Consider the following 14,328-nt stretch of genomic DNA (forward strand, 5'->3'; position numbering starts at 1 on the left):
ATTGAGACCAAGGGTACTTTGTTAGAACTTCCGGTAATAATGTTGAAAATATATAACTACCTATGGACCCTTTAATTTTCCTCAACTCTATCAAATGGAGAGGTCACAAGCCATAGCTGCTATTCTACATTATAACATATACTGCAATTCTTCATGAACATTATTTGAAGTAACTTTTAAATACATCTGCTTAATGTTAAGATTTAAATAATCTTTCCTTGGATATAAATTATCTGTAATATTCAAGGGCTTTAAAAAAAAAAAGCATCCTCTATTCTCAATCTAATCCCTGTAAGTCCTCAAATTATTTTGCTTTCATTGCTGACAAAAGCAAGTATTTATTATGGTTTAGTAGTGAAAAGTTATAGAGTCCACTCAATTTTGTACTGTTTCATCCATCAATGCAAATATCAGACAGACTGCAGGGTCGATTATTGGTTATGAAAAAAAAAGTAGAGGGGGCACAGCAAGATAATGCAACAACCCAATTAAGTTTGAAAAGATACTTCAAAAATCTAGTAATTGGAGAAATTGAAACATTTTAAAGTTACTTTCTGGACTACTTTGAACAGCAGAATCTGAGCATGTATGAGAGACTGTGTCCTTTCTTTTAAATCAGTCATGCATGTGGATTAATAGCTAATAGTAGATAGTTCAAGTAATTTTGGATGTGTCAGAAGGGACCCCACTCAGCTCCTGAATTGGTCAAGGAATCATTCTCTTGATTGCGCTTTTGCCCCTTGGTTGGATTTGTCAACACTATATCTGAACCTTCAATTTAAGGTTATGGGAAGGAGACAAGAAAGACAGAGATTAAGTTCTGATGTTAAGAAAGAACAGAAAATCCTGCAGTGGGGCAAAGGGCCACGTGGCCAGAGATGGCCAGAAATCATACAGAAAAGAAATTGTTTATATAAGAAGTCCTAGGTCCAGTTATACTAGCTAGCACAAAATGAGATAGCCTAGGCCCTTAGAACTTAGCACTCATCTCCAGCCAGATAAAAATGGTCGGGCAACTTATATTCCCTACATAGAGAAGCCTACACAAAGCAGCCAGTTAATGATTTATTTTCTCAAGTATTCAGGTGAATTTGTTTGCATTCTCTGAACAAAAGAGAGGTCTAAAGACTAACACCTAAAGTCCCCCTGGTGGGAGCAAAAGGGAACTGCAAAAGAAACTCCAACAGATTGAGAAAACAGCCAGAGACACCTACTGGTAGAAACAGAGAACTGCAAATAGAGAACTTTCACTTTAGACCAAGATTGATAAGGCCTTGGATGACTTATGAATATCATTTTGCACACGCCATATAGTATGCAGGAGGCTAAGAGCTGAAAGTAACTTAGACCACCCAAACCCAGTGCTGACATTACAACAAAAGAGTAGAGGAGCTCTCACTTCCTATGCTCTAAGTGCCTCTGGAGATTTATATATATATATATATATATCTGGGACAAATTCTACTTCAGGGAATTCAATATGCATTTATTAAATACTCTCTGCATGCAAGATACAATGCTAGACACTACTAGTAGTAAGAAAAATGAATGAAACAATCAATGCCCTAAAGAAGCCTAAGTTCTATTGGGGAAAAGAGACTTCATTCAGAAGTATCAGGTTTCATTTATCTTAAAAAAGAAATCTTCTGTAATATTGTGCACATCATGTAAATGGGTTAAGGATCTCCAGATGGGAGATGGGAATGCCTATTTTTCCAGATTTCCTGAATATAAGTATATAAACCAGAGAAATGAGGAGAAAAACAAAACTAAAAACAAATATACTGAGAAAACAATATTAATATGGAAGTCTCTGAGACTTCTGAGTTGTTTCATTATTTTTCCCTTTTTCACTCACAAATTCAAATGATCTCATTAATGATTTTTCTTGAAATTATATCTCATTCTGACAGATGGTAAAGAACATTGAAAGAAGACAAATAAATAAGCAAGAGACTACTTATGAGTATGTATGTTCATCTACCTGACTGTCTGAAATGCTTAAACCTGTACTTCAACAATTACCTCAATATCAAGTAAAATACTTATCAATAAAATGAGTTCTAAACTTTAAATTAGCACACACTAAAAAAATTAAAAGTGAATTATGTGATATTCTAAATATATAAAAGGGCAAATCTCCTTTAACTTTATGTCCATACTTGACCAAACTCCTGAATCAATCCAAACAAATTTCCCCTTCTACCTGGTTTAAATGCCTTCAATGAATATAGATGTCCAGGCGTGGGTTACATCTTTGATTAACTGATTCAAATGAGATATGTTCTTACTTAGCAATCAATTTCTCAGCCTTACAAAAACACGGCAAAAAAAAAAAAAAAAAAATTGAAAAGTTTCGAAACTGTATCTTCGGTTATACATATTTGTATCTGTTGTATATTTAGTACCTTTGAAAGAAAAAAATTAGGTTGATCATGTATAACAATTTGTTTAATTTATTTTTAAAATACTAAATCAATAACATATGCTTCTCTGACCATAGAGACTCAGAATAAGTCTGCAAAAAGTTAGTGATTAGTCATTTCATTATTGAAAATCACTCTACTTTCAGTACTTTTGTACTTAAGAGTAAAACTTTAACTATAACAGTATAAATGACATCAAAACCAAAACCATACAATTTACACACACACACACACACACACACAATCCCACACTGGAAATGTGGGGGAAAGTGAAGCAACAAATAAATACATATATATGTTCATGACTGACTTAACAGCATAATTGGATACAGGATTCACAAAATCTCATTTCATCTCATCAAACATGTGAGACAGAGTAATATTTAATTACCATAATTTTATATATGAGGAAACTGAGGCATAGCAAGGTTTAGATAACTTGCCCAAAACTACACAATTAATAAGTGTTATGCTCAGACCTTTCTGAATGCACATTTATTACATTTTATTGACTACACCAACTAACTGCCCACTAAAAATAAATAAAAGTCTCCATAGACACCAAAATATTTATAATATCAATTTTTGATGGCAACAATGATTGATAACAAATACATTCTTATCAACTAAGAAACTGCTCAATAAATAGTACTGCATGAATATAATGAAATTTACTGTGTTGTTTTTCAGTCATGTCTGACTGCATGATGCCATTTTGGGACTTTCTTAACAAACATACTGGAGTAACTTGCCATTTCAAAGGGAAGAATAGTAACTGACCTGCTCCACATCCAGGAGTTCATCAGTATTTGTAATTAGTATTTCAAATACCTAAAATCTACTTACTATGAAGGCTGATGCCCCATATTTGATGAGGTCAAGATCTACAAAAGATTCCTTCCACACTAAAGTTCAAAAAGACATAAGATATTTTGTCATCATTTAAAAATTATTTTATTCCCATAGCTTGCATTGTGAGAGTATTCCATTTAGAATAAAACCTATATTCTTAAGTCATTATAATATTTTCCTGTGATGTCATTCTAACAATTTATCTTCAGTTGATAAAATACCATTTCTTTTTTAGTTGCTGTTAAATTTCTTCTAGTCAGTGAATGAAACCATGAATCTTTGACCTAAAGCACAGAATCAAGCATGAGCATTTTCAGGGTTATTTCCTATAGAAACAGGTCAGTATTAGTTTGATGCTATACCAAATTTAGCATCATATTACAATAGGGAAATATTTAGAATTATGGTATTTTCCCATATTTCTAACTGGGAGTTTAGATGTCATCAAGTCCAATCTCTCTTTTTTACAAATGAGGAGACTGAGGCCCAAAAAGGTTAAGTCACAGGTTATATATAAACAATAAGCCACAAAGCTAGGATAGGAAACTGTCTTCCCAAGTCAAATCTATTGCTCTTTACATTATATTTGCTTTTGTTTTTTTTTTTGAAAGGAAAGGAAAGGAAGATTTCTAAGTGCTTTTGTTTTTTCTCTTCCATTAAAGAAAAGATGCTAAAGTTTTCATGGCATATGTTCCATATTTTAAATCATTTTAAAAGGATTATATTTTCCTATTTAATCTTTCAGATATACTGATTTTCTACTTTAGAACTGCATGATTAATTGTTAAAAATTAAATCCCAACTATAAGGCAGAAAAAGGAACTTAAAAAGAATAATAAATTATACTATGCCTTCCCTTTTTCCATTTAAAAGAAGTGCTATCTCAATCTTAACACATACAGTACAAAATTGAAGGAAAGGAAGAAAATAACAAATATATTATACCTTATTATAACAGCCATTTTTAAGATACTGGATTTTCTGTTATTTATTAGAAAATGCTAAAGTAGGCTCCCATAATTAATTTAAATACAAAATTAGAAACAAGCATTCCTAGTTAAATAAGGAACTCAAGCCCACAAATATAGTCACTTCTCCAGAACCCATAGCAAACTACAATAAGAAGAAAAAAGTGGTGGGGAGGGTAGTAATTATCCACATATACAAATCTTACAATAAGAGGAGACAGAGTTTAAAACATTACAGTTTTTATCAATAATTTAATTACTGATTTTCTACACTTCCACTACAATAATTATGGCTCTATTGGTTATAAAGCCAACTCAATACTCAGTATGATAAAGATCACCACCCCATTCATCTCTGCCCATTCTGTTTGGTTGTTGTCAATATCTTCCCCAAAAAGTTCATCCTAGGGGCCTACTCAAGAAGCATGAAATTTACATGAATATAATGAAACACTAGGTTGCATTAAACAAAAATAAAAGAGATAAATTGGGAAGAAGTTATCAGAATTAATCAGAAATAAATACAGACACCTGGATAGTAGGTTTTTCCAAACATGATCTGAGAACTAAAAAAGGAATGCTACTATTTCTCCATCTTGGTATTTGAAAAATCATTCCTTCCAGGGAATTAATTGTGAAAAGAGATACTAAAGAATGGGATACAACTCACTATTATTTCCTCCCATTACAGTCTCAATATTTTTAGCTATTCTCAATAGTCTAGAAACCATAGTTCAAGTGAGAAAATCTTATAATTTTTCAAAGAGACAAAATAAATGAGAGATGATACAGATTTCCCATTTTATCAACAGCATTTCTGAAATCCTTTATGTTTAGAGAAAGAGTAAATTAGAAGGATATGAGATATGGGGGGAAAAAAGTTATGAGGATAGAAGCACTTAATCTTGGTTCCTCACAATTATAAGATTAACAGAACCTAATAATGAAAACTTAAGCTCTATAAAGTTTTTTCGGGGGAATAAGGGAAGATATAGTTTGATGATGAGGGAAGATCAAGAGAAGTGCTAGCGGCCCTAGAATATTTATGAAACCAAGAGAAAGTTATGAAACTCACAGTTTTCATACTTGATTCATATCCAGAAACACAATTCAAATGAAGCATGTAGTCTAAATGGTTGATGGTTTTCAGCTGGATATATTCTAGTCACCTAAAGTAAAAAAAATCTTTTAAATCTCATCTAGTTAAAAAGTTTTAAAATGGGGAAAAAAAGGTAAGTTGCGGTGGGAGCGTATTAAGGGAGAGAGAACACCCAGAAGGGCTACATACTTTATTCCATTTAGATTTGTATTTTTAAATTCTGATATCTTTTGAAACACCAGAAGCATCAAAACTTGATATTTTCCCATATGAGGTAGATTGATTATATAAGTTTATTTATCTAGTCCTTCCTTATTCAGAGCTCTATATCTTTGGATTATAGTGAAGAAAGATCTGTATAAAATGAAGTGCTAAATAAATGTGAATTGTTATAACCTATTCTTTTTTCTCCAAACATTTTTGTTGTACAATGTCCATGAAAAGACCTCTTTAGACTATCCATGCGAAGTTCCAAGGTAGTTACTTTACAGTAAGGCTGAGGCATGCTTGAGATTCCTTACCTTCCCAAATAGAGGTCATGACCCCTGTAAAGAACTATAACCTGACAATGAAAAGCTGGAAAGGTAGACTGAATCCCATGTTAAACCTAACAGCCAATTACAGGGACTTACCTGTGACCCAACAACATATATTCTTATCCTGCAATATAAGTCTCTTCTTCAGCTCCATCCCTCTGCTGCGGAAGCTTTCAACTTCCCCATTTCTGAATTAGACATTAACAGCTCAAGGCAGTTATAACGCACCCACTAAGAAGGTCCCCAAAGTAGCAAGTGAACAAGTATCATTAGCACTTTCCTAATCCCAAAGGCATTTTCTGTGCCCCAACATCACTGCATGGCTACAGCAAGCATTCGAATAAAAGTGGAATTAGCCCATCAGAGCAGTTAAGTGGAGTCCTACTTCCACCTTTTCATTCTGGGTGGGGAAACATTGACTTGTATAGAATAAACAGGCACAGATCTGTTGTGATCTTAATGGCAGATTCATTCTTTCTCCCCAAATAAATAACCCTCTTCCAAACTTCCTATGATTGGCAAAAGGCATTACTATTCTTTCATTCACCTAGGTTCACAACCTCTGTCATGCTAGATACCTAACTCCCTCACTCACATACTCGAACAGATGCCAGATTTTGTTGTTTCTGCCTCTAAGATATTGCTCACATCTCTCCCGTCTCTTGTCCATGGCAGCCACCAACTTCATCACTTCTAATCAGGAATACTACAAGAGCATTCTAATCAGTCTTCCTTGTGGTTCAATTCTTACTCCTTTCCATAAAACTAAAAGCTGAAGAGTGCAACTGTGACCACATCACTCTCTTACTCAAATCCAATCAACTCTCTATTCACTTTAGGAACAAATAGTTTCATTTTTACCACATTTCTTTTATTTCCCATTTTTATACAAATATCAAAATGTGAAAAAGTAGTACATCTATATGACCAGGTAAATTTTAATATTTAAACCAACTTTGAGGGTAGAGATGGGGAGAAAACATGACATAATTTTAAACTTAATAGCCATGAAATTTATAAATAAGTAAATATATGCATATTTTAATATGTTTGTTCAAAAAAAAGAGACTGCTGACCTAGATTACAATAATACATTACTATTTGCATTATTATATGCACTAAATACATGCATGCATATATAATTATATATGTCTACATGTATACATGCATACAGATATACATATCTACAAGTTATTCTTACTTCCAAACAATATGAATATGCTAGAGTCTAAGTTGCGTGTGTTAAAAGACAAAAAGCAACAACCAAAAAAAATTTTTTTTCCCCTTATTTGTTGAGTATGTCAGGGATTCTTCAAAATATATTTGGAACTGAGAGGGAGGGGAAGAGAAGAGAAAGAAATTTCTCTCCCTTCGCATTATGCTATCTTCAGTATCATAGGACAGGAATGACCAGGCAATTGGATATTATTCCAATTCAATATTGGAATGGAATGAGAATCTGAGAGGTTTTCAACATTTAACAAAAGGAAGTTTAGTTAGCCCAAACTTAGGAAGAGAATACTCAACAAGGACACAGCATTTAGTTGAGTAGATTTGACTTCCCTCATCTCCACTCAAAAACATATGTGGTGAGAAGGATAGAATGAGGTGTCTCCTGACACTGAGATATATACCAGTTCTGAAGAGTCCCAGGCTCCAAGTGAACAAACCTCTTTTGATGTCCTTGATGAAAAGAATGCCTGAAACCACCAGGGAAAACCCCACTGCTTGAGCCTTAGTCCCCTTGGCCAATTAAGTCTGGGAGGACCATTGGCTATGACAAAGAGTTATAATTTCCCCTTTTGTTTTCTTCACAACTGACAGTCCTTCTGAGCATCAAGAGGCCATTGCTATTATTTAATGTCTTGGGCTCATAACAGTTATAACAAGACGTCTTCAAACAAAAGTCTAATGATATTTATCAGAGATACTGGAGAAAATATTCTTGCCCATGTACATGTTGGATCATATGGTATCAAAAGACTCTTCCAATTCAGGTTCTGTGATATCCCCATAAAGAGAAACTAAAGTCCTCTACCAAGACAGCAGTTGTGTAAAATATATAAAAATATGAAGTAAAATTTACCCAAACATAATTCCTGACAAAGTCAATCCAATAAAAATAGGAAGACAAAACATGGATATAAGACAAGTGTCAACATTTATTGCATAATTACTTTCAGTGACTACTAAATCTGTAAAGTTGAGTTTGCCAACATCATTGACTCAGAAGATTCATTTTTTTGTTCTTTCATATCCTCTAATGATATTATTAAACATAATAAATGACAAAAATTTAGAACTCAAAAATTCATCTAGTTCTTAACCCCTTATTTTACGATAAGGAAAACTGTCACTGTTTGCAGTTTGTTTTAACAAATTCTTAAATTTGATATTAATAATATAATCTTTCCATTGCCTTTAATAAGCCATTTTAAAACTGAATAGTAAGACTTATCAGGATGTCCTTTCTATGTATTATAAAGATTTTAGGTATGTCTCCAACTAAACAAAACTGAACAGAAACTGTAAAGTACTCTCTCCAATAATAAAATCTCTTTTCCATGTTCTCCTCTCTCCTACTTTTCCCAATTATACATTCCCTCCTCTCCAAGATCTATCTCACCCATGCTGAAAGTATGGGGATTATTCACAGCCCAATTCCACTGACAAAAGAACTCTGCTCTCCTCTATGTTTGATAGGAGCTTAACCCATCCTAATGCTGAACTTAAGGCAGCCATGAATTCAGCATATTTCACTGTGGCTCAGGTCTCCCTGAGCTTCCTGGGAGGTGAGATTATAGCCAACCACCAAGGCTGGATGAAGTTGCTCAACTACTGAATTGTTCAGTTCTCATTCTCTTTGCCCTCTCTACAGCACTATTCATTGCAGACTACATAAGCCTCCTGAATTTTCAGAACAATATTCCCTCCTATTTTTTTATCCAAGCAATCTATTTCTTTCAAGTTCTTTTGCTGCATGACATCATTGTTTCTTCATCTCCAAATCTTAGATTTCCTCTCACTGTTCTTTCTTTAGTCTTTCTTCTCTCTCTAAACTTTCAAGGTCTCTTTTCTTGATATTATCAGTTCCCAAGAGTTCAACTGTCTTTATTCAAATGACTCAAATCAACACAATCAATAACTGAGCACTTACTGAAAGTGCCTATGCTATTTGCTGATGATACAAATAGATAAATGTGATAGTCCTTGTCCTCCAAGAGGTTGCTTACTACATTCTGGGACAAATCTAGTTCCACAGCTCCTGAAATCCAGTCAGTTCCACATTATAAACTTTCTATTGAGTCTCTTCAACTGGGCGTACCAAAGCATGCCAAACTCAACATGACCATAAAACAACATATTATTTTTATCCCCTATATCTTATTCTTGAGTAATTTTTCAGTTGCATCTGGCTCCTTCATGACCCCATTTGGGCTTTTCTTGGTAAAGATACTGGAGTAGTTTGTCATTTCCCTCTGCAGCTTATTTTACAAATGGGGAGTCTAAAGTAAACAGGGTCAAGTGACTTTCCCAAGATCAAATAGCCAGTGAGAGTCTGAGGCCAGATTTAACGTCAAGTTGTCCTGACTTCAAGTGCCTGGCACTTTATACACTGTACCACCTAGCTGCTCACCTCTATCTACCCTTCCTCAAATTTCCCTATTTCAACTGAAAATAGCCACCATAATTCTAATCCCCAGATTTTCAGAAGCTCGGTCATCTTGATTTTATTCTCCTTTATCACCAATTTCTTCTAATCATTTTTTAATTCCTGCTGATCTTCTTTCTAAAGATTTCTCACATATTTTAACTTTTCCCTATTAAAAAGGAGGTCATGACCCTATTTAAGATCCTCAATCCCTCTTGCCTAGACGACTGCAATAGCTTTAAAATGGTCTCTATGATTCTAGTTTCTCCTCTTTCCAAATCATTTTCCACACATCTACCAGAGTATTAACAATAATAAAAGTAATAATTTAACAATAATTTGTTATATTTTAAAGTTTCTAAAGTACTTTATTTTATCCTCACATCAATCCTGAGGAGTAGGTACTATTACTATCTCCATTTTGCATCTGAAAAAACTGAGGGGAAACATAAGATAAATGGGTTACCCAGAGTTACACAATAAAGTGCCTGAGGAGGGCATTTGAACTCAATTCTTCCTAATTCTCAATACAATGCGCTACCTACTGTACTACGCGTCTTATAAATAATCTTTCAAAAGAATATATTTGATCTTGTTTCTCTCTCCTTCAAGAACCTTCAGTGGTTTGCTATTGCCTCTAAAATGAAATAAAAATAAAAAAGTCAAAGCCTTCAACAATCTGGCTCCAGACTACTTCTCCAGACCTATTTCACGTTTCTTATTCTTAATACAATCTATGTTCCAACCAAACTAGCCTAATTATTATTTCATGAATTTAAGATCTAATTTGCTGATAGTTTTTTGGGTTTTTTTGAGACTAGGCCTTCCTACCTCAACCATGATGGAAGAGCAGGAACTCTTCAAAGTCCCTATTCCAATCTGACTAGCATGGAAGCTTTGATTTGCTCTGTTTTCTAACTTGAAGCAGTTCATTTCTCCTGAGGAAACCTGGTGTTTCTATGTTTCCAAAAGTTCATCAGAAGATAGTATGGCTACCCAATTGGTCAAGAGTTCACAAAATGTGTCAACCTCTGCTTCCTTGGTAAGTAGGGGCTCAGGAAAATATTATCATGCTCGGCCTCATGCCTCTTCACAAACTGTCACATAAGCTAAATGCATCCCCTTCTCACTTCCTCTTGAGAATCCTAAATTTCATTAAAACTGATCTTTGCAGCTACCTACCTTCCATGTGACAATTTCCCTCATTTTCCAATTGTTAATGGACTCTGCAATTTCAAATCACTTTAGATTTCTTTCTCTGTTTTGACATATTCTATTATTGCCCATCTATCTCATAACCCCTTTCCAAAAAAGTTTAAACTACTTGAGGGCTGACACCATGACATATTTTTTGGTCTATATACCACCAGTGCTTAGCAGCATTTTGCACAGAGTAAGTACTCAATTAATACATTTAAATCAATTTATATGTCATTACTCAAATATTCCTTATTGGAGGAATGGTACACAGCAATAACAAGATTATATGACAATCAACTGTGATGGACTTGGCTCTTTTTAACAAAGCAGTGATTCAAGGCAATTTCAATACACTTGGGATAGAAAATGCCATCTGCATCTAGAGAATGAACTATGGAGACTGAATATGGATCGAAGCAATTTCACATTTTTGCTATTGTAGTTTACTTGTTTTTCCTTTCTTGTGGTTTTTTCCCTTTTAATCTGATTTTTCTTGCACAACATGACAAATGTGGAAATACATTTAAAAGAATCGCACATATTTAAGCTATATGAGATTTTTTGCTGTCTTGGAAAGGGAAGAGGTAAGAGGCAGGGAGAAAAATTTGGAACACAAAGTTTTACAGAAATGAATGTTGAAAACTATCTACAAATGTATTTGGAAATGTAAAATAGTATAAAAAATTCAATTAAATTTTAAAAAATAAACTATAAAAATAATAAGAATTTTTAAGAAGATTTTAGTTCTACTCTATTTCCATTCACAAGAATAAGGAATGCTTAAATTCGAGGAGAATATTGAATATGTATTTATACACATGCAGTGAAAACAGATTGTTCCAGGTGGTAGGATAATATTCGTGGGAAACAGATGTGTTTCATTTCAGCTCTTGACAACTTTTAAGATTTTCACTTCCTTTAATATTAGTAGTGTTATTTGTATGTGTGTATGTGTGTGTGTGTGTGTGCGCGCGCGCGCATGTGTGTCTTTAACTTAAACACATTAGACTGAAGTGTTAGTGGCAAAATATAAATTGAACATCTTCAAATAACAATAAAAGGTTACATTATTTTTAGGCAAAGCCTTCTGGGCCATTGAACAAAATAACTAAGTCAATGAGCTAAGAAATCATCAAAGAATCTGCAAAACAGGTGGGATAATATAGTCCAACCTTCAGATGATAAAATGTCTCAAACCTATTTGCCATGGAGAGAGGCTGAGTTTTAACAGGACAGCTATTTCTTTAAAACATATGTATTTGTTCTTTGCTATTCCATTTGTCTTTGGGGTAATTAACAATCATTTTGAAATCTGAGGCTTTTCTTACCTGGAAATTTTTGGGAGAAAATTTTGTGAGTTTTAAGTTAAATAGGAGGAAAGATGAGAAAGTATTAATCCTAGACTTGTACCCTCAATCAGGTAAAATAACAATCACTTAGAACATATAGCTTTCAAAAAGAAAAAACATAGTAAACATTTAATATGCATATTTCAATTACCTAAGGAAAAAAAAATGAAAAGATGCTTACTATATCTATCTACTCCATTTCTTTGTATCTATCATTCCAAGGAAACACAGAACTGATAAATAAGACCACTACATATACATTTACAGTTAATAAAAGATTTTCTTCACAATAGCTTCTTGCCTATTGTGTCATTTTGCTGATAAAGCAAACTTCTATTGATAAGGAATTTCTCAAGTTCCTATGACTAGGAAAAGGCTAGAAGAGACTACAGGAAAAACAGACATTTGAATCATTGTTGAATATTCTAACATATTCTCCTCCACTCCTCCACCCTATTCCTGCAGTTGTTTTTATTGTTGATGCATTTCAATATGTCAGGCCCTTCACAACCTCAGTTTGGGTTTTCTTGGGAGAAATGGTTTGCCATTTCCTTCTCCAGCTAACTTTACAGATGAAGAAACTGAAGTAAATAGGGTTAAATGACTTGTCCAGTGTCACACAGCTAGTAAGTGTCTGAGACCTGATTTGAACCCATGATTCCGGACTGAGCACTGTATCTACTTCTACACTTAACTGCCCCCTACTATACACACTACCTTTATCAAATAGTGAACAGGATTCAAATGTTTTCTTTTCTCCCTTTCTTCCCCACTCCTCATTTTGGCCTCAGGGTGCAAAACAAAAACAAAAACTTTACTAAGGCAGACCATTCTAAAATTTTACAATGAACATTAGTAGGTATTTTAATTAAAGTACATAATGAATCTTTCCTAATCCCTCTTTAAGAGAGTATGTGTGAGTGTGTGTGTGTGTGTGTGTGTGTGTGTGTGTTGTGTGTGTTGTGTGTGTTGTGTGTGTGTGGCCCACTCTGGAAATTTGCTGATAGAAGAATCAAGAATTGAAATTGCAAGACAGAGAGAGAAAGAAAAGCAATAATCAGGAGGTTCACTGTAGAAAGCTTGCATATGAACTTGTACACATGTGTCTATTTTTTTCAGGTAGTGAGAAACCTCTCACTATTACTAAGGAGAGAACTACTAGTCTTTTAACACGTCTTTCAGGTACATGTCTCAAGGCACTGTGACACTGGGAAGCATCTGGGGGGAGGGGTTACCCCCACATCATGATCACACCAGCTCTGTGCATAATTAAAACTAATCCCTTTACCTGCCTGAATTTCTTACAAGCAATCTGTCTCATACAGTATACAAAAAAGGTCTGGATGTTTTGTACCAACAAGATTCAAATAGTACTCAAACTTTTTTAAAGCAAGCCCAAACAAAAGCAGCTGATTCATTTATTTAAAACATTCAGATATTTTAAAAGGGTTAGAAAATAATACATAACATAATGGCATATCAAAATGACATGCCCTCACCAGGAACACTACAGCCAAATTTGTTTCTTCCACTTTCAAAGGCAGCCAAGATTTTAAAATTCTATAGAAGGACCAACTATGCCAAGACTTGCATTATAAAGACAAATCTATAAACAACAATAGATCAACTTAAGGTGCTCAAAATTATGTAAGGTTCAATGAAAATTCTCTCAGAAATTACTTAGCAATAAGACAAATTGTCACTTGATGAAATGCTTGATAAATTTAAGTCAAATTATATAACCACCTTGGGTCACATATCAGAAGTGGGGTGAAGGATCATCTTTGTATGACAAGAGAGCTGATCAGAACTGCTGTGTTTAAGGCTTTGTTTTGTAAGTCTTTATTTCACATTATATAATACCAAAAAATTTTCCTTTATTTAAGAGCAACTTTGAAAAAGTGTATTTTTCTTAGTAAAGACAACATGAAGGAGTATAACATAGTAAAGAGAGAGCCCAGAATTAGTCAGACAGATGTGAGTTTAAGGACTGTCTAGAAATAGGCAGTATATGACACGGCACAAGTCATTTAACTGCTCAGGACTCCAATCTTACAAACACTTATTAAGTATCTACTATGTGCCAGGAACTGTGCTAAGTAATAGGAATACAAATAAGAAAAGGAAAGCTGGTTCCTACCCACAAGGAGCTTACAGTCTTTAAAAAAAAAAAAAAAAAAAAAAAAAAAAAAAAGGAAAAGAAAAAAGACACTACACAAAAAGAAGCTGCAAAGGGTTCGAGAAAG

The 14,328-nt window shown here is 33.9% G+C and overlaps 1 protein-coding gene across 1 annotated transcript in view; it reads right to left on the reverse strand.

The window, feature by feature from the left end:
- Positions 1-14,328, reverse strand: part of ARL15 (ADP ribosylation factor like GTPase 15) — a 496,737-nt gene that overhangs the window by 344,103 nt on the left and 138,306 nt on the right. Inside the window, 2 exon segments of the mRNA XM_023495746.2 lie at positions 5,322-5,349; positions 5,351-5,415. Of these exon segments, the coding sequence (XP_023351514.1) occupies positions 5,322-5,349; positions 5,351-5,415 (93 nt within the window).

The sequence above is a fragment of the Sarcophilus harrisii genome, chromosome 1 (assembly GCF_902635505.1).
Source record: "Sarcophilus harrisii chromosome 1, mSarHar1.11, whole genome shotgun sequence".
NCBI lineage: Eukaryota > Metazoa > Chordata > Mammalia > Dasyuromorphia > Dasyuridae > Sarcophilus > Sarcophilus harrisii.